The sequence below is a fragment of the Lethenteron reissneri genome, chromosome 26 (genome assembly GCF_015708825.2).
Source record: "Lethenteron reissneri isolate LAM-NWPU_2019-01 chromosome 26, ASM1570882v1, whole genome shotgun sequence".
Classification (NCBI taxonomy): Eukaryota; Metazoa; Chordata; class Hyperoartia; order Petromyzontiformes; family Petromyzontidae; genus Lethenteron; species Lethenteron reissneri.
The window spans coordinates 20,082,710-20,103,822 of NC_083804.1; the positions used below are offsets into that span (position 1 = coordinate 20,082,710).

The 21,113-nt window shown below is 43.2% G+C and overlaps 1 protein-coding gene across 1 annotated transcript; it reads left to right on the plus strand.

The window, feature by feature from the left end:
* The first annotated feature begins 604 nt into the window (after positions 1–604).
* LOC133347971 (NXPE family member 3-like) lies at positions 605–19,157 on the plus strand. The gene is made up of 4 exons (XM_061560735.1): positions 605–1,674; positions 15,049–15,428; positions 16,801–16,958; positions 17,283–19,157. The coding sequence occupies exons 1-4, from the start codon at positions 968–970 to the stop codon at positions 17,664–17,666; spliced, it is 1,629 nt and encodes a 542-aa protein (XP_061416719.1). The 5' UTR covers positions 605–967; the 3' UTR covers positions 17,667–19,157.
* The last annotated feature ends 1,956 nt before the right edge of the window (positions 19,158–21,113 follow it).

Below are 21,113 nucleotides of genomic sequence, written 5' to 3' on the forward strand. Positions count from 1 at the left end.
TTATACTTTAGTTTTCTACGTGGTTGTTGAGTAACTGCAGCTACATATCATTAACATTCCTTTCCTTTGTTACTGCTAATCCCTGCACCCCCCCCTTGGTGCTGCTGATCCTGCATAATGCATGGGCATAATATGACTTTGAAACCCCCCCGCCCAACGCCTATGCATTTACCATGAATATGCTAAATTCCTCTTCATATGCACATTCTTTTTGTTAAGGCGCTCTTCCACCTCCAACGCAGCTTATATATAAGCTCCTAGTTTGGTAGTGTCTCATTCTTCACCTGAAGACGGCTGCTTGCGTTGTAGCCGAAACGTCGTGAGAATTATTTTATTTTATTATGTTTTATTTTTATTATTTTATTACTTCCCTTCTACGTGACTTTACCGAAAGAACCAAGAAGATGAATCCCTGCAGTCACGAAAGCTTTAAATCGAAAAATAAAGTGTAGAGCTGAATGAAGTGCAGAGACTGTGTTATGCTGTGATTTGCACTGACCTATTCACGTAATCATATTCAATTACTGGTATGAAAGTAGAGGTACCAGGGTTAGTAGTGAGTAGTTTTAGAAAAAACATGATTTATTGCTGTAAATAACTCCCCCCAGTCATCCATGCTGTCAACTCCTTGCTGCAATTGATGTCGAGAACCAAGACCTTCCCTTTTTTCTTCCTATTTAACGACGACTTTGACTACAACATTAAACATGCAAACTTTTTCTGTGCAGTATCATGAGATATGCTGAAATGTAGATGCTATACATATACAATTTGTATGGTTTTGTTATAGGCTTTGAAAGAAGGCATTTCCTGCTTCTACCAAGTTATATGCAAGAGGTACTGCATTATTTATTTTCATGTAATTATAATTCAAATACTATAATTTCAAATATCTCTGTGGATATGGACCCTGTTGCAGGACATCTCCCTGGTGATTATAGGTGGTGAACTGAGTGTCAAGCATGACATGGGTGACAAGAATGACATGTGCTCACCTCTCCCCCTGGAGGACCTCTCACGCTTCGCCAATGACCCCAAGCAGCTGGGCACCTACCCTGATGTGACGGTGCCATGCCACGACCGGCTCACCCTTGAGTCAACGCTCAGTGACCTCGATGGCACCACCTCTCACAAAGGCAGCTCCTTCAAAATCCTTGACCCTAATCGTGAATACCACGTGGGCGATGTCTTAACAGTGCATGTCCAAACAAAAGACTACAGGGGCAGAGCGAAGGGCCACGGTGGAGACTTCCTCATCGGCCGTGTATTCAGTGAAAAGAGGATGTCATCCGCGATAGGCGTTCTGGAAGATCATTCCAATGGCACCTACACGCTCTCGTTTGTCCTACGCTGGCCTGGAGTGACAAACGTTGATGTGCTGTTTGTACACTCGAGCGAGGCAGTAGCTGCGCTTGAGGTGGTGCGTGAGGCCTTTCCTGTAAAGATTCAATTTTGGGGAATTTTTGGGGTGAATAAGGCCAGCCAGGAGACGATGGAGTGTGGGGCACGGTTACTGACCAAAGGCCGTAAGCTGTGTAACCTCACAGAACCGGTACTTGGTGAGCCCTGGCTTTGTTACGAGCCACAGCATGTACCCTGTACCTCCCTGCAGTGGTTCTTCTCCAACAACACTGTCTACAGCTTGAGCAAAGAGCATGAAGAACTCTTCACAAGGCAAGTGCTTAGCTCATTGAGATATATTTTTTAAAGCAATTTAGGGAAAAATAAAAGAATAAGTATATTGGCAGTATCGCACAAGCTGGCTGATGTTTCACGAAGTGGTCCTTATTCAGAGTTGTACATGAGAGGCCATTAACCGTGCCACGTTTCAGACCCAGTGATTCGTAAATCCTGGATCGATGTGATAATTTACATATGTTTTGTTAATTCAATTGTAATAAGTCAGACATTATGTTATTGGGCTCTACATCAAGTGCATCAATTAAATGGTTTTCCTCTGAGGTCACACCTGGGTGTTATTATATAACTCAATTCGACATTTGAGGCCCAAATATGTGACATTACAAAAATCTCGTTTTCCACTTACGCAACATAGCTCCCCTTAGACCAACGCGGTCACAACCTGATGCTGAAATGCTTTATTTTTTCATGGTTAGATTACTGAAATGCCTTGCTTGCTTTAAAAAAATCTAAGCATACTACAAATCAATTAAAGTAAAACAAAATGTTTGTTTACATATGTGCCGCCGTTCTGGCGCAAATCTGCCACTCAAAGCTCCATCACATTAAAACTCAGTAGTGTATGGGTTGTTTTGCTTGATCTGTATGTTTCTGGTGTAAGGTGGAACTTGGTTGTGTATTTTGCACTCGTGATAACCTAGGTTATTAGATTTACGCATTTATAAATGTACTTATGTTTAATAGGATGTTGAAGTATATTATGTATTTGATTGGTAATCAGTGTACCTTTTTTGAGTTTGTGTGATGTGGGAGTTTTCTGGAGGTTAACAATTAATCGAGCGACATAATTTTGGATCTTTATTTGAAGCTTTCGTGACTGCAGGAATCCATACTCTTTGGTTCTTTCGGTAAAGTCATGTAGGTATAAAATTTAATAATCTTATAATTTTATACCTACGTGACTTTACCGAAAGAACCAAAGAGTACTATTCTGCGGATGGGTTGAAGAGGTTGTAAGTGTTTGAGGTATGCCAAAAAGTAGTGAGCTGCAATAATCTAACCGAGAGATTATGAATCTGTTCATGAGGCATGGTCTGCTCTTCATAGCTATGTTGCGTAGATGGTAGTGCATGTTTTTTTTGAGATATGTTCTCAGAAATCTAGGCTGATGTATAATGTGATGCCCAGGCTGTATACTCTGTTGGTTGGTTGTATCGGCAAGAGGTCTGCAATATAGACATTTACTTTGTTGTTTAGCGCTAGTTATGAGGAGCTCCGTTTTTGTATGATTAGTTTTAAAAAGTTATTTGTGAGCCATGTTTTGATAGTGTTTAGTACTGATGTACTTTCTAGGTTGTAGTCAGTGGATCCTGGTGTGATAGTGAGTAAAAGGTTGATGTCATCCACGTAGAAGTGATATTGGAGACCAAGATGTGTTATGAAGGTGCAGTGGAGTCTGATGTAAAGGTTGGCGAGAAGTAATACCAGAATTAAGCCCCAGGGGTCTCCAGAAATGCACAAGGAGTTTTGCATTCTTTATAAAGTTTACTGCATGTTAATTTATTTATTTTAACATAAATGAAATGCATACAGAAGTGGATAAAGGATAGTTAATGACTGGTAACTTTTCCTTGTCGCAAAACCTTTACATGTAATTCTCAATTTTATTTTACAGAGAAAAAACACATGCATATCTTAAAGCAAATGGAAGTTCCAGCATACTTGTTAACGGTGAAGGTAGGTTTCCTCTTTAAACTTATATTTAGAGCATACAAAATTGAGAATGTGAAGCCAGATGTCACTCTGACACTATACATCTTCTAATTTGGTATTCTTTGGGTAGGTGGTGTCATGGATACAAATTCAGTCAGGTGTTGCTATAAATGGGTGGTTCGCACCCCATAGTATGTGTATTCCTGGGGGGACGTGTGAAATCTCTAGGGCCTACACAAGATACAACATTTTAACACGTAGGCTTTCGCGAGATCATCTATTTCTGGATATTTTTCTCGGGCGTGGCCAAAATGGTAAAATAACACACATCATTTACTGAAATAAAATGCACACTGACGCCTATCTGAATGCACAGTCTCACCATTACGCAGGACAGACATCTTCTCTCATCAAGATGCTCGTACATCGGGCTAAGAACGTGTCAGATGGTGATAGTCTGAGAAGTGAAATTAAACATGTTAAAGCAGTGCTGCAATTGAACGGTTACAATGATGCGCAAAACAACAGGGCACTGAATGCCAAAACAAAATAAAATAACACGAGAGTTTAAACTGACCAAGTACTTAAAACTATTAAAATACCATACATTGCGGGAGTAACTGATAAACTAGCCAGATTTTTGGAAAAAAATAAAACATCCAAGTCAGATTTGGCACAGTACATAAAATATAGAAAAGAATATCTGGTACTAAAGATGTATTACTGAAGCTATCAACAGAAGGTGTGTACTATGGGGACCTCATTTGCCAGTCAAAATATGATAATTGGTTCTTTACCCTTCTATCTGGCAACAAAACTGACACCTTTTTACAAGGAGTCATGTTTGCATAGACCGCAATACCTGCAGTCATGAATACAAACAAAAGACATAACTCTGATAATGTGCACTGTCCTTGAAGTTGATTGGTCCACACCCGAGACAGCTTTCCTTCGAGCCTAGTCTCACATGGGTTGGACCAGAAGACGCCAAAAGGCGCACAACTCAAAGACAATGCACCATCAGAGTATGAGAGCTCGGGGCAAACATCTACACATCTACACAGTGTAGATGTTTGCCCCGAGCTCTCATACTCTGATGGTGCATTGTCTTTGAGTTGTGCGCCTTTTGGCGTCTTCTGGTCCAACCCATGTGAGACTAGGCTCGAAGGAAAGCTGTCTCGGGTGTGGACCAATCAACTTCAAGGACAGTGCACATTATCAGAGTTATGTCTTTTGTTTGTATTCATGACTGCAGGTATTGCGGTCTATGCAAACATGACTCCTTGTAAAAAGGTGTCAGTTTTGTTGCCAGATAGAAGGGTAAAGAACCAATTATCAGAAGGTGTGTACTGGATTAATTGCACTTGTGGCAAATGTAATGTTGGGCAGACAGGACGAATGATCAGCACAAGACTAAAAGAACACCAAATAAATATTAAATACTCCTAAATGCAACTGTCGGCAGTAGCAGAACACATGTGCCAACAAGGACACTAAATTGATTTTGATTTGAAGTTCTGTGCAAAACTAGTTACTACTGGCCAAGGCTAATTAGAGAATCTATCGAAATTGAGAGAAATTTTTTTTAACCGTTCGGATAGTTACAGGTTTAGTGCTGCTTGGAAGTCAATCAAATAATGAATGTTTAAATGCATGCCTACATAGGTCATCATACATCAATGGGGATTACCTGTACGCAGACAATAACAGGTACTGCTATTTTATTGCACGCAAACGACAGGATGTACAAGGACAGTGTGCATGCATAATGTGCATGCATAACGTATATTGATATATGAATAACCCAACTGGCAATAGATACCCATTGCAATTTAGATGCATTCATTCGCACGTGAAGGGCTCACAAGAGACGTCATCACATCTTCCCCTCTATTTAAGGAACTGGTGTGCGTTACTAGTAACGAATTGCCATGTTCTGTTTACGTGACAAACATTACTAATTGGCTGTGTCGGGTGGTGGCGGGTTTAATGACACATTTATATATTTACACGATCTAACCCAAGAAAAACTATATATAAGACACAACATTGCAGCGCTTAGAACCGTAAAAAAGGAACCTGGCCTGTGGCTTGCCATATCACTCCATTGTGAGCTGTACGAAACTTTATTCTGTAGGTGCATATTAATAGCACCAGTCCCACCAGAAAACACAGAGGATGTATTTTTGTGGATGAAACGTTAGTCAATGTTCACTACATATTAATTGCGTGAATTTAAACACAAACTATATATTTGCGAGTAGAGGTATACACGTAATAGGAATGATAAGCGTTTCACAACAAGAAAAATGTTGGGAGCTACTGTTTTGATCATTTAACATATTTTAAACTTGTTTTAAAAACTATAAAGGCCAGACAGGAGCACATGGTGATAGGTGGAACGATGGAGCTGATGATGCTACATTTGCACAATGCAACCTAGCGTTGTGACATCGTCATCACAGCCATGGGCGCCCTTTTCACCACCCTGAATGGGTCTCAAACAATATGTAACACAATTTTTGTTCCTGTGTAGTAAGTGTTATTTCGTAATTGCTTATGCCTAAAAAGTACAGAAAATGGCACATCTACTTGGGCAGTTATCATTAACTGGTATGTGTCTAGGTGTGACTGCAAAGTTTAGCCCTTTAGCTAAAACGGATTTCAGACCATCAGAAATAGAACAGTTTTTCCATAAATATGCTACATTTTAAAATTTAGCATAAATATGCTAAATTCCTCTGTTGATATGCAACTTCCTTTGTCAAGGCGCCCTTCCTCCTCTAAACCCAGCTTAAATATACGCTGCCAAGCTTGGTGGTGTTCATTCAGACGCTGTCTTTCCGACAGACCTGTTCTTCACCTGAGGACGGCTGCTTGTGTTGTGGCCGAAACGTCGTGAGAATTATTTTATGTTTTATTTTTATTATTTTATTATTTCCATTCTACGTGACTTTACCGAAAGAACCAAGAAGATATTGTCCACTCGTTATAATCAGCAGCGGCTCGTGACATTTCCACTAGGTGGGGCTATTGTCTGTGACCTCTGAAAAGATGGTGTTCTAATTAAGAAAATCCTCGTCATGTTATTGGCCTTCCCGTGAAAGTGATATAACTGTCTTATCTACCAACGGTAGGCATTGATAAACAATACAAAACAATAAAGCACTAAAATGCTGTCCCCATGACCCTCAAGTCCACACTACACAACCCCTTTGACACTGCCAAAAGCCTAAAGAACAATTAAAGGTCAGCTGACACGACTCAACAAATTAGCCAAGGAAACCAAGACACCGCATACTGTACAATAACAGCCACATACCGTCGTACACCCGCCTACACAAAAAGCTTTGATCAGAATTCACTGGCGACCAGGGGCGGTTTCTTCATTAGGGCGATTGGGCGACGCACCACCAATGTCATTGAACCACAGAGTCACGCTACCCGTCACTGTGCCTCTGGATATAGTCCAATCAGCGTCATGTCACGTTCTGTGGAGTACCGCCTCTTTTTGGGCGATTTCACTCCGGCTGAGAATCGCCCCGAGTGGCCCCATAGACTTACATTGAAAGATGTTTTTTTTCGACCGGGGGGCGCTCCAATGCATTCTCTATGGCTTCCGGGAGGGCAAGCCCTAACGTGCTTACGTCATCATACGTGCTAACGTCATCATACGTAAGCACGTTTCATCCAACAATATAATTTATCGCCACCGAGTGGAATCTTTAATAAAATAAACTTGAGTGGTTTGTTTTAATAGTAAGTATAGAAACAAACAAGATGTATTGTAAGAGTCACTTTATTTTTCATTAATATTAAAGAAGTGAAGTTGCCTTTACATGCTTAAGCTGTTAATTTATCCATTGCATGGGTGGACCTTATCCTTATCAATCATCCAGACATTTGCCCCCCCTGAGAAATTTTGCAGGAGCCGCCATTGCTGGCGACATTAATACAATGTACACAGGCCCTGCTATTACTTCACTTTTAATTGGAGCTTGTTTCGTTGTGTGGCCACTGTCTCACTGTTATCTGTGGCAACTGTAACATCACTTTACACTGACTACATTGTCGAATGGAAAGCTAGGCCTATACTGACATTAGCCTACACATTTGATTTGTGGTTTAAGCCACGATTAAGTGCAATGTAACAAATACTTCTGGTTTCAAGGCCACATGAACGCTATTCGGCTACATGCTTAACCACATTTCAATCAACCCATTAAATTGCCATTCAATAATTAACATAGCTTACTATACATCAAAGTTGGCAAGGGAAACAGAAAAGTGTATTCTGCTTTGCAAATCCACATAGTATGCTGGTATGCCTTTCTAGCATACCAGCTCTGGCTAAATGTCCTTGCGTATGCTTTTCTCTGGTCGCCTGAGCGCTGGTTGAAGTCAATTTTCGGTTGATCAGGACCCAGTAGCTTGACATTCAACTTCGCCTGCATAGTCATCCTTTCAAATTGAATATTAGGAGTGACTCCACAGTGTCCCTTGCCAATTCTTCGTTTGCTGCACCTGTTTCTATCGCCATTGCTGTTGTTTCCTCTGACCTGCTACATTTGCACAGTGCAACCTAGCGTTGTGACATCGTCATCACAGCCATGGGCGCCCTTTTCACCACCCTGAATGGGTCTCAAACGGCGTGGCTAAAATGCGAAGCTAATCTCAACGAATGAAGGGGGACATCTCTCACTTGGACGCCATCATAGCCGCCCAAGATCTCCCCGAGGCACAAATCAGACTGCGGTGTTGCAGCGGTTTCTAATATGAACAACTTAAAATGCTATCTTCATAAGGCAATTCACGATGCAAGAATCATTACATAAAAAAAAACACAACAAAACAATTTATAGAAGAGTATTTTTTGGAAAAATAATTTCTCATATCGAGCTGCTTGGTGGGGCGGCGGCACAACGTCCCTAGTGGATGAATCGCGCCTGGATATAATATAGTAAACCACAGTCAGACAGCACTTGCTTTTATTGTAGCAACCTTACATATTGGTCCATAATAAAGGGTTTTTTGAGGTAAATATAAATGTGTCGTTAAACCCACCACCACCCGACACAGCCATTTAGTAATGTTTGTCAGAAACAGAACATGCCAATTCATTACTAGTCCAGCACACCGGTGTGTTGGAGAGTAAATCTACAACATTTAAAATTTGAGTACGACGTTTTGCCAGTATTTACAACTAGCATCATCAGGCGACACCCGTGTGCTGTACTCGTAAGGAATTGGCATGTTCTGTTTACGTGACAATCCTTACTAATTGGATGTATCGGGTGGTGGCGGGTTTAATAATACATTTATATTTACGCGAAGTAACCCAAAAACCTCTTATGGATATTGGTCGCGAAAGCCTGTTGTTCAACTGATTAAATATTGGTGTGACACATTTTTACCTCTGTTCCACTTTAGAGAGCTTTTCAAATCAATGGACTATCCTCGAGAAATAATTTTCTGATGCGGATGTGTACACGTGTTTGTGTGCCTTGTGTGGGCTTTCTGATTTTCTTCCACTTATCTTCCTTTTCACCATCACTATGTTTCACTTTTAAACGCCTAAATATATCTATAAAAGTTTTTACGGAAATTCTCCTGTTTTTGCCAGGTACGTGTTAGTTTATTTTAGTATGTGTACGTGTGATATAAAATATCAAATTTTTGCTTTTCAATTTACTTATTATTCAAGATGCATTGCAAAAGTGAGTGCATGTGTGCGAGCATTGGTCCAAGCATGTTGCATCATGAAAAGGGAAGACCCACAGAGGAGACCCATCCTTTTTCTTATTTTTGGTTACCCTATTCCTTTTATCTCAAACTTATTAACGATTTTACTTTAATTTTAATTGGGTTTTATTTTTGGTTAAAATTTCAAAGACTAGTTGGCTCTGTGGCTTCTCTTTGATGTGGACTTGCGCAGCCTGCTCTTGCTTCAAAGCACACATATAAGCTAAAATGGACTGATTTTGTTGGAGGCTTCCCGTGTTGCTGCATCACTCAGCGAGGACTTGCCTTGTAGCAGAGCAACAACAGCGTCAGCAACAACTGTTGCATAAGCAGCAAAAACAGAAGAAAAGACAACAGTAATAACAGCAGCAGCAAAAGCAGAAACATCAGCAACAAAAACAGCAATAACAGAAGCAACAACAGCTACAATACCTTGCGATGGTAACACTGCAAATTCTGCTTTTGCTGCTGCACAGCTGCTTGCGGCCAGGCCCTGCTCTCGCAGGACTCCAGCTGAGCAAGCTGAGCGGTGTGGTCAAGGCAATGCCTCCCATCTTCCCTGGAGAATGGGGATCTGTGCCGGCAACTTATCTTGGCCTGGATAGACAAATCAATTATATCTCACCTAAACATCGCTGATACTGCGGTGGGACTCACTAGCAAACTCGGGCCAGGATCCAACGTGCAGAAAGGAGTGCGGATTGCCGGGTCAAACTACTCGAGTTCCGCACCCACTGTTCTATAGTTTGCTGTGGAAATGCTGACCCCTACCCGACCATGTTTATCACTTGTTGCAGTGCCTCGCACATGGTTGTGCTGCAGATCTGGTCTGTTCTTCTTGTGCCCTACATCCACACGATCACAGAAGAGCGCCTTCATCGTCATACTGCTGCCGATGCAAAACACTATGGATTGATCAATGCACGTTTTAGTCAACAAGATGGAATTGATCCACGATCTGATGAACGATTGTGAACTTGACATATTGGCCGTTCCCGAAACCTGGGTATATGATGACTCACCGGCCGAAATTAAGCTTGAGGCTGCACCTACATCGGCACCATCTTAAGAAGCCTGGCACTGGCAGCCCAGATGGTCGAGGGATTGAACTGATTCACTGTGAAGACATCTGCATGAAAGTCCTCAGCGACTCATCAACAATTACGTCATTCCAGCTGCTGCTTGTGAAAAAAACGAACAGCTTGCGGAGGCTTACCACCACGCTCATAAATCCACCGCCGCCCTCACTGCTGTCACAATTCTTTTCCGAGCTTTCCAGTCTGCTAAACTGTAGGCCAATGTGCTCTCGCTATATCATCTGTGGTGATCTGAACTGTCCCGGATCAACTGGTTGGTGTGGTAAAATCAATAGTGATCTCGCCAACTTTAACTACAATCACCGTTTAACCCAGCACATCATTGATGTAACATGTCGCTCGGGAAATATATTGGATCACATCTTCACATCCGCCGATGCCATAACTGTGAAGCACATTGTTATTTAAGATGTGGGTATTTCAAATCAGTCACGTGACGTGCAAAGTGGCATTACAGATTGATAGCCTAACCGTTCCAACGATATCATAGAAAAACTATAAATGACTGGACCACGATGCTTTCCCGTAAGAAGATCCGGTCTTCATCGGCGTGTCTAAATCCTGCATCGACAGTCGATTCATTTGCAGCTCAATTAGAAAATGACATCACTGCTGTTCTTGATGAACTCGTGCCCATCCGAATAAGTACAAAGAGAAAGGGAAACGCGCGCAGTAACTATCTGTCACTGGAGGCAATCGCAGCAAAGCAGTCCCGGAGGTGGCTGGAGCATCTTTGGAAGAACACTGATTTTGAGACTGTGACTCGCTTACAGAGCTGCCTGCAGATCTGCCAAACAACTCATTATTGAGTCTCACAGATCATGCTATGCTCTGCGCTTCAATGAGTCAGCTCGCAACCCCCATGCTCTGTGGCACTTCGTGAAGGGTCTGTTGCACTCCAACCACTCATCAACGAGGCAACCTGGTCTGTGTACAGCACTTGCGACGTTCTTCGCCAATGAAATAGTGACGGTCAAAACGGCAGTTTCTAACTTGAAGTCAACGCATTCTCCCAGTCTGCCATGTGAGTTTGATCATCCTAGAACCAAAACTCGAGACCCTGGCACCAATCTCAGTGGCAGAGGTGTCCATGTTCATCGCACAGCGACCATATAAGACATCGTCACTCGACTACATCTACACGTCAATTTTAAATCATGTTTGGACATGCTTGTACCGCTGATCGTCCAACTGGCAAATCTTTAATTCAGCGAGGGCTCTTTTCCATAATGGTTTTAAATAGTGCAGGTAACACCGCTCTTGAAAAATTTGGCTTGAGCTGTAGTGACCCCACAAACTATTTCCCTATCCCAAACCTGAGTACAATTTTAATGGGCAGATTCAACACATTGCAGTCAGCATACCGGAAGTCCCGCATCACTGAAACGCCTCTACTCAAGATTTCTGATGGACTCTACAAAATCATGGATGGCCGGTGCACCGCAGTGTTGCTTGGCCTCGATCTCTCAGCTGCCTTCGACACCATCGACCAAGACATACTCGTCGTGTGGCTATTTAACGTTGCTAGGGCAGATTGAGTCATACCTACATGTGTAGCGTGTTATACGGAGGCACACACTTGTTCTTGGAGGCAACACGTTTATTACAACACCCCAACAGGGTAACTACATAAACGTACACTGGTTCTACATCTAGGTCAACTAGACCACAATGGGGTAACTACATAACCGGGTCAGTCAGTAACACACTGCCTGACCCACGATGCCATGCGTAAACATCGAAGACCGAAGACCCAGGACCGAGGATCGAATAGACGTAGCAACGACGGGTTCCATTCCAACAGAGAGCCTCGATCGCTCTTGGGACTTCCCTTTTATGCACCCTAGCGTGGCCTCACTCCGTCCTCTGCCACACCCCCTTCTAGAATCTACTAGAAGGCTCTGGGCCATATCACGTGTCCCTAGAGCCCCCTTTCAGGCCCCCTTGCTACCCTGCCCCGGTCACGTACCCTCTCGGGTTCACACAGTGTATCACGTCCTCACTTGCTCTCTCTCTGACCCTCACCAGAACTATGCCCCCTAGGGTCCGCTTCCATGTCATATCCACTCTGGTGCCAGAGAGAGACTCAAGACGTACAGTTCTACTCTTGTGACAGTAGCTGGTGCTAAACACCAGATTGATTCCATATAAGTCACTACAAATGGACCATCAAAGTTAGTCAAGCTAGGTAACTAACTGTCATCGCCTATGCTGTGCCTAGTTGGCCTACCACAGGGGTCCATCCTGGGGCCTTCCTATTTTAAAAATATGTCTCTCCGATCGCCAATGTCATCTCATCGCGTGACATCAAGTTCCATCAATATGCTGATGATACACAATTGTACACAAGAGAGTGACATCAAATTTAGATATCTGCTGGTTGGCATTCAGGTAAAAAACTTTGAGGAAGATCAGGTGTGGCAGTCGCAGAATACATGATTCAGTTTTATATTCATCTAAAGAGCCTCGGCACCATACTCGACTAGAATATGTCGTTTGAGCACCATGTGCAAAATATAGTCAGGTCCTACAATTTCCAATGAAGGGCTCTAAGACACATCCGATCTCTATTGAGTCAACACAGTGACATGTAGCATAGTATCGACAAGGCTCAATTATTACAACTCACTACTCTATGGGATGTCTGGCAGAAACATTAGCAAGCTGCAGCATGTATAAAGTTATTTGGCCCATTGTGACGGATACTCAAAGATCCGACCATGTCCATCCAGTGCTCACCAAGCTGCATTGGCTTCTGGTTGCTGAGCAAATTTATTATAAGGTCGCACTCATTACACACACAGTGCTTGCAACCAATTAACCACAATACCTTACTGATCTCGTCAAGGAGCATAAACCATCACGCAAACGCTGGTCATGCTCGCAGTGGCGTTTGGCTAGCTATCGAAATAAATTGTCACTGCATCACACACTTTCAGATGGGCTTCTGCAGCCATCTCGAATGCTCTTCCTTCCGATATTAGAAAAAAACTCATTTCTTTAGAACTGCCTTTTGTATTTACTTTATTGTACTTCTCACACACCTCCGATTAGCATGGTTGGCTATGTATGGTGCAAAATAAATTCAACATAGAGTACGTACAAATTATCTTCTATGGAGCGTCAATAGAGCACCGATCGAACCATGACATTTTGAGTAGGTTGGTGTATTTGAACGAGCATCAATCAAGCACCAATCGAGCACCGATTGAGCAACGAACAAACTCCAATAGAGCACCAATCAAACACTGATCGAGCTCCAACCATGCACCAATTGAGCACTGATCGAGCACCGATTGAGCTCCGATCGAGTTCTGATTGAGCATCGATCGAGCACTGATCGAGCTTTGATTGAGCACCGATCGACCACCGATTGAACTCTGATCCAGCACCAATTGAGCTTTGATTGAGCACCAATCGAACTCCGATAAAGCTCTGATTTAGCACTTATCGAGCTATGACATTTTGAACACATGCGTCTATGTGACATCCCAGTGATTGAGCAGTGATCGAGCTATTCCATTTTGAATACATGTGTCTATGCGATCAAGTCGTGATCAAGCAGGGCGATTTTTTTAAAATCAGTAAAGTGATTCCTGTCACATTATTTCTGGATCAAATTGGATTATTTGTTGATCGAACAAACCTACTGGTGGATTTTTTTTTACTTTTAGCCCACCCATTGATGCTGATGCTCGCCCATTGAAACTGTTTTCGTGTTATATATTTTCGTTTTGCACACCATTACAGAATAATGATCGTCAACTTACAGCAAATTTGCTAAATAGAGAAAATATGTATTGAATAAATTCAATACAATCTTTATATTTTTGTCTTTTTCATTAAATTACATTTTTATGAACCTGTCATATGACGGCCAATTACAATATTTACAAATAACCACTGATTTTATTGTTAAATTCAAATATCTATGAAATCTTATCTCTGTGATTTTTTATTGTTTGTTGTAACTTGCTGACCCACCCCTCCTGGAAATCTGTGAAAAAGAGCTTTATAGCTCATCGGATTTCTCCAGTCTAAATAAAGATTGTGATTCTAAAAAAACATTTTCGTGTATTGTTTGGTCACCAGCTTGAGACCATCAGTCAACGTGATACCTTAGTTGACTTGTGGGCAACTGTCCAGATTCAAAGCAAGTCACTTAGCTTTTTTCGATTTAAAGCTTTCGTGACTGCAGGGATTCATAATCTTGTTTTTTTCGGTGTGAAAACTACAGCAATAAAAAAACATTTTCTTGCTGTAGTTTTCACACCTGATGATGATTGCTTGTGTTGCAATCGAAACGTCGTAAGAATTTTTATGTTTTATGTTTATTATTTTATTATTTCCCTTCTAAGTCACTTCGCTTTCTTTTTCTTTACATTATTAAATATTCAATATCAGTTGCCTTATTTAAATGGGGCTAGGAGGGGCAGAGCACTCGTGATTTTTGCAGGAAGCATAGCGGCAAGTAACTTGCTGCTATTTATCTCCCAATGCTTCAGTGAATTTCCGCCACTGTCGAACAGCTTGGGATGGACACCTGTGAAAAATAGAATCATAGCTCATCAGGCTTTTCCAGCTTAAAGAATATATCATACATGTTCACCACAAGTACATATGGTTAATGCAGACATGATTGTATTTGGTGTTTGAACATCTAAACATCTGTTTTATTGCCAGAAAGGGTGAAACATATTCTTATTTTTTCATGCTTTGATACTGGAAATCAAGGATCCATATTATATTCAAGCAGAATGCTAATTTTATTGGCCCTGTATTGGATCACACGGTTGGCATCTGTTTAACTCATTGGCTTCAAAACCGAATAACTTTGTATTATTCTAGCCTGTTGAAACCGTTCATTATTATTGACCTCATCACGATCAGCTTCATATACCTTGAGGCATTGTAGGTGTGCACGTTTGAGCATGCTCGCTCTCTACATCGACCCTGTTTGCCTGCCAGCTGTGCAGGAACATCTGCTACCTGTGTGCGGTGGAATCCAGAAAGACAAGAGCAAGGCTGATGCTTTTCGGGCCAACGAGTTGAAGAGCAGAGTGCTACAGCTTGGGTATTACCTGAATAGGGAGTGGCAACCGGCCAACTGCAAAGGACGCAGGTTTCTCAAAGCCGAACAGGTCACCGCATGTCTCCGCAGACGCAACATCTACCTCTTGGGCGACTCCACCGTGCGTCAATGGTACAACATACTAGTGGACTCGGCCATGCCCAGTAAGAGACCCCCCTCCTCACTCACCACAAGCTTTACCCCCAAGTACCAGAAGTATCCTCACACCAGCAGGCCACCTGTTGTCTCGTATCCGCATCGGACTCCTTATATTAGCTATCTGCTGCCATCTAACCTCATCGTGCCATCTGCGCCTGTATCTGCTTGAAACATATAACGTAAATCATAAACTTGCATATTCCATTCATTGCAGTAACATTTTGAAATGTATATAAGATCCTACAAATGTGGTGAACCACCCTGGACACCGAACAAGTCATCTTGGAGTTATGGTGGTGAGCAAGGCCTGTATTGAGTTGAAGTGCCTCTTCCAAACATATTCCCGGACTGAAAACAAGAATATACGTAGATATACATTTTGTATCTGGAAAAGCCCAATGAGATATTATTCTCTATTTCACAGGCGTCTATCCCAAGCTGTTCGGCAGTGGCGGAAATTTACTGAAGCCTGTACATTGGTAAATAAATAGCAGCAAGTCACTTGTTGCACTGCTTGCTTCCTGCAAAAGTCACCAGTGCTCTGCCCCTCCTGGCCCCATTAAAATATGGAAACTGAGATTGCATAATTAGTAATGTAAAGAAAAAGAAAGCTAAGTGACTTACTTTGAATCTGGACAGTTTCCCACAAGTAAACTAAGTTATGACATTGGCTGATGGTCTCAAGCTGGTTCATATACTGGAGAAATCCAATGAGCTATAAAGCTTTTTTTCACAGATTTCCAGGAGGGGTTGGTCAGCAAGTTAAAATAAACAAAACAAAAAACGATAGGGGTGCAAAATAGTGAAAAAAGGTAAGAAAGTAAATAAATACAAATAAATGTTAATTAAATAATTACGTCAGATTTTGCATCATTAAATGCAAGCTTGGGCAAGGCAACAAGACAATAAAAAGTCCCAGACCACACCAAGGCAACACACGCTCCCTCAATAAAATGGCACATTGCCGTGGGCTCAATTATAAAGCATGTTGAAGGACTGACTTAGAGCAAACTATTCTGTGTAAAGCATACAGGAGAGTCGTTTACTGTTTTATGAGAGGCCTAACACGTTCCTTCGGAGTAGTTGGAGAGCGCATTCGTGCACGACAGAAAGCTCGCGCTCACGTGACGCACTTCAACCAATCCGGGAGCATACATGTTTAGGAGGGGCTATGCACGACAGACAAATAATCCCTGGTGGGCAGTGTGGAACTGTTGTTTCTACCTGTATTAAAGTGACTCCATAAGTAGGTTAATGATGTTTTTTTTCCAGGGATAATTCCCGACAAGATGAGTGACCCTCTTCCGTTGTTTGCGTGTGGACAGAGCTCATAGAATAACACATTGAATGCTTCGTTTTTGTTGTCTCTGTTCTCAGCCCTGAAGCAGTTGAACTTGCACATTCCAACAATTCACCAACCTGGACTCGCCGTGGACCCCCAAAACGACATCTTGCTACGCTATATTCCGCATGGTTACCCATACTTCTGTTCCCAGTTGCAGCGTGTCAAGGACTTTCGCCATGTAGCGCTTGAGGTGTGGTGCACAGTAATATTTTCATTTCATATTGCGTCATTCATGCCAACAGCATCCCAGTGCACCAACATGCGCGTGGTTGATCTCAACAGATCTGATTTGGGGTGTGGAACACAACACTGTGGAACAAAACATTGAATTATTTTTTTTTAGATTGTGAGTGAGTGTTCTAATCAGAAGGTGATGGGGATGGTGTTGCTTATATTAACAATAGTTTTGTTCGTTGCATAATATCCCTCTGCATTATGAACTTTTTAGTAATTGTTGGGTCAAAACGCTTTTCCACCAGTCTGACGTCTCGGTGTTCTTTTCCATATTCGCAAGGTGGATGCCATCTCCGGTGGGCCAATGACGGCTGTGGCAGTGTCGCTGGGGGCCCACTTTGTGCCGTTCCCCTTGGTCGACGCTTCCCGGCGGTTACTGAACGTGCGCGCCGCGATTTTACGACTGATCGCACGCAGTCCACAGACGACCATTGTCATCAAGACCATCAATATGCGCGAGACGGACATCAACCTTGCCAGTTTCAGCAACTGGCTGGCATTCCGCATTTGGGCGTTGACACAACGTGTGTTTATGGACCTCCCCGTTGTGATAATTGACGCATGGGAAATGACGGCATCACTCAATAGCTATAATCTACACCCGGCAGAGTGGATCGTGCACAACGAGGTGGATCTCTTCCTGGCACACGTGTGTCCAACATAGTAGCGCTTGAACCGACACGACAGCTTCTTGTCTTTCCTCATTACTTTATTTCGTGTATTTCGCTCAACACTCCTCCATCGAACATCGCTCAACGTTCCTCCCGCTAACACCGATCCACAGTTCTCCTCCACGCTCTCCGCTCGCTCGCTGCGTTCCGCCGGCCTCACTCGCTCCCCTTCACTCCTCCGTCGACTCTCCTCTCCACTCTCTCCGCCACAGTTCGGCTGCTCTTTATCAGCTCCGCCGTCCCACTCCGTCGTAACTACATCAGCTTCTCTTCCCACACTCCAGCCGCTTCCTACTGGCTTGGTCGTCTCACTGTTACTCTACACTTCTCCACTGCTACCCTACACTTCTCCACTGCTACCCTATACTGTTACTAGCTCTGCTGCTCTGACTCTTCCATCCTCTGTCTCCTCCCAGGCGCGAACTCGCTTCTCCTCCGAAAACCCCTGTCTTTACCCCCGAGCCAATTAATTCCCAATTAATCAGGGGCATCCCCTGCGACGCCACTCGCCCCCAGCCCCCGCTGCCACGTGGCATGTTTTTCCAGACAATGCGGCACAACTCTGCGACAACAACACCCTCTCAGCCAATCAGCGCCCTGTGTCCTTAATTACTCCCTGCCACCTGCTACCATCCTCAGACATCACGTCACCTCCTTTGGGACAACATCGACCAGCCAATCAGCGCCCCGTGTCCTTATTTGCTCCCACTGTACGCCGCGTGCGCGCACACCGACTTCAGCATGTGACGTGTATCTCAGGCATTACACTTCCATGAAAAACTCTATTTCAATGAAATAGATTGACATATGATTGACTCCAGCATCTCACTGTAGAATTTATAAATATGAATTATGACGTAGGAAAGAAACGGTGTATTGTAATATGATTGTACCCATGTGCACCTTTCTTTGCTCTCATCACTCTGCATTAAGGTTCCAGGTAGAACTCTCCACAATAGCACAAGTCGCAAGCTTCTCTCTACACCAAGGACCAGGACCGTTCCTGCCTGACGTGATTTCTCCACCGTTTGGAACAGCATCCCACTTCACATTCGTAACATTCCATCAACACCGACTTTTAAGAGACAGTTAAAGGCCCCACTTCACTTGTCTGGCATTCGAGTGACATTGAGCTTGACTCGGCACCTCAGAGTTTTGGTCATTTATGTATGTGAAATATTGTGTTACAAATATCACAATTGTTATTATCAAAAAATGTTGTTATAACGAAATGAAATGTTACATACCTTGCTTACATTTTTTTGGGACTGGGTTTAATGGCAGTGTTCATTTTCTAATATTTCGTAGTTGTGGTGTAAAAGGCAGAGTGAAGGACACATCATGAATAAAATACTCATGAAACATTAATGTTTTTAAGATTAGTCACACAAATCAAATAAATGTACTATATATACTGTTATTTCAAATTTAGTTGAAACATCCAAAGTCATAGAAACAAGTCACGTGTTATTTCCAGAGCAGCAAATCATTACCTTTATTCTGATGGGGGGGGGGGGGGGGGAATATTGTCTCCAAATCCACAACTCTGTTCCAGAGTCCTTGTTGTAAAGTAACAGCATGATCTACATGCTTGGCTGATTGGCACCCTGTAAGGGTTACACTTTTTTTTTATTAAGGGAGAGGGAGGAGTTCGGCTCAATTTTCTCTCACATGCAATTCCCTCAATATTATAGGATACCAATGTGGACGTTTAAAAATGCTTTAATGGCAATAAAAAGATGGACAAATAACTTTATTACAAAGAGTATTAACAAGATTTGAAATGTATTAATTACTAGCGTGAAGTACCCGGCGTTGCCCGGGCGAAAAAGACACACACACATCGACTTACACACATATATGTACTCAAACACACAAATCGACTCACACACCGACTTACACGTGCAAATATCGACGTACACACACACACACATCAATTGACACACATAGACTCACACACACACAGCGACTCACGCACACACATAGACTCACACACACACGGACTTACACACACACATCGACGTACACACACATCGACATACACACACATGGACCCACACACACAGATACATCGACTTGCATACACACATTGACTCACACATAAACTCACACACATCGACTTACACAAACACATATCGACCCCCACATGCACACATCGACTTACACACATATCGACTCACACACACAGACTGACACACACATTGACTTACACACACATATCGACTTACACACACACACATCGACTGATACACACACAGATCGACACACAGATCGACACACACATCGACTTACACACATCGACTTACACACACGCACATGGACTTACAAACACACATCGTCTTATACACAGACATCGTCTTCCACATACACACATATCGACCCACACACATACATCGACTTGCACACACACACAGCGACTCAAACACACACATTGACTTACACACAACAACAATAAGTGGCAGTGATGACACCACGACGCTTGCGCCAGACTATGTGCACGTTGAAGCCACGTGAAGTGTCGAAGGCCCGCTGGCAGGAGGTCACAGGGCAGACCCAGGTGCCACGGGTCAACTGACTGAGATGACTGGTTGATGCACCACCTGTGCTCTCTACTGTGCCAACTTGCTGTGCTTTAGCCCCCCGGCGCTCCGCTCATTGTTGTGAGCGTCACTCCTGTTGGAAGGTGACTGCCTCCAACTGCCCAGTAGCGTCCTTCACGAGCCTACTCCACAGAGGCCGATCTTGACACCGCTGGTACCAGTCATCGGCAAGTTCACTCAGCTCCACATCCACTTGTACCACATCACTCCATCTCTTCTCGAACCCATGCCACGCCCGTTTAGCCCCCTCTCTTTAGGCATGCGGTGACTGGGCATGCGGGTCGACAGGATCCAGCCAACGTAGCCTTGCCTGCCGGAGGAACTCACTGTTGGGACTTTGTCCAGATTTTTCAAGGATTTGTGAGCTCCTCACACAATCCAGCCTGGTTAAACCCAGGATGGATCATAAGCGGGCCAGCCTAAATGTTTCTAACCGACGAAGATGTTCCATTAGGGGGGTCCACTCATCACATGCGTAGAGAAGGGAGGGAATGACCATGGCCGAGAAGACCTGAAGCTTCATACGAAGCGACAGACTAGGTCACTTCCATACAGTGTTAAGCAACTGATGAAAAGATAATGCTGCTCGACTGATTCGGAGTGAGATCGCTGCTGTCGAACCGGAGCCGGTCATGAGCACACTGCCCAGGTATGGGAAACTCTCCACTCTCTCCACAACTGCCCCATCACCAATAGGGAGTTGTGGAGTGGAGTGTCCGATGGTGCAAAATACCCAGGCAAGTGCTTAGTTTTGGTAGGGCTGATGGTAAGGCTCCACCTCATAGTGGCAAGCTCCAGGTTCAGCAGCAGCGCCTCCAACTCCTCCTCTGAGTGAGCGGA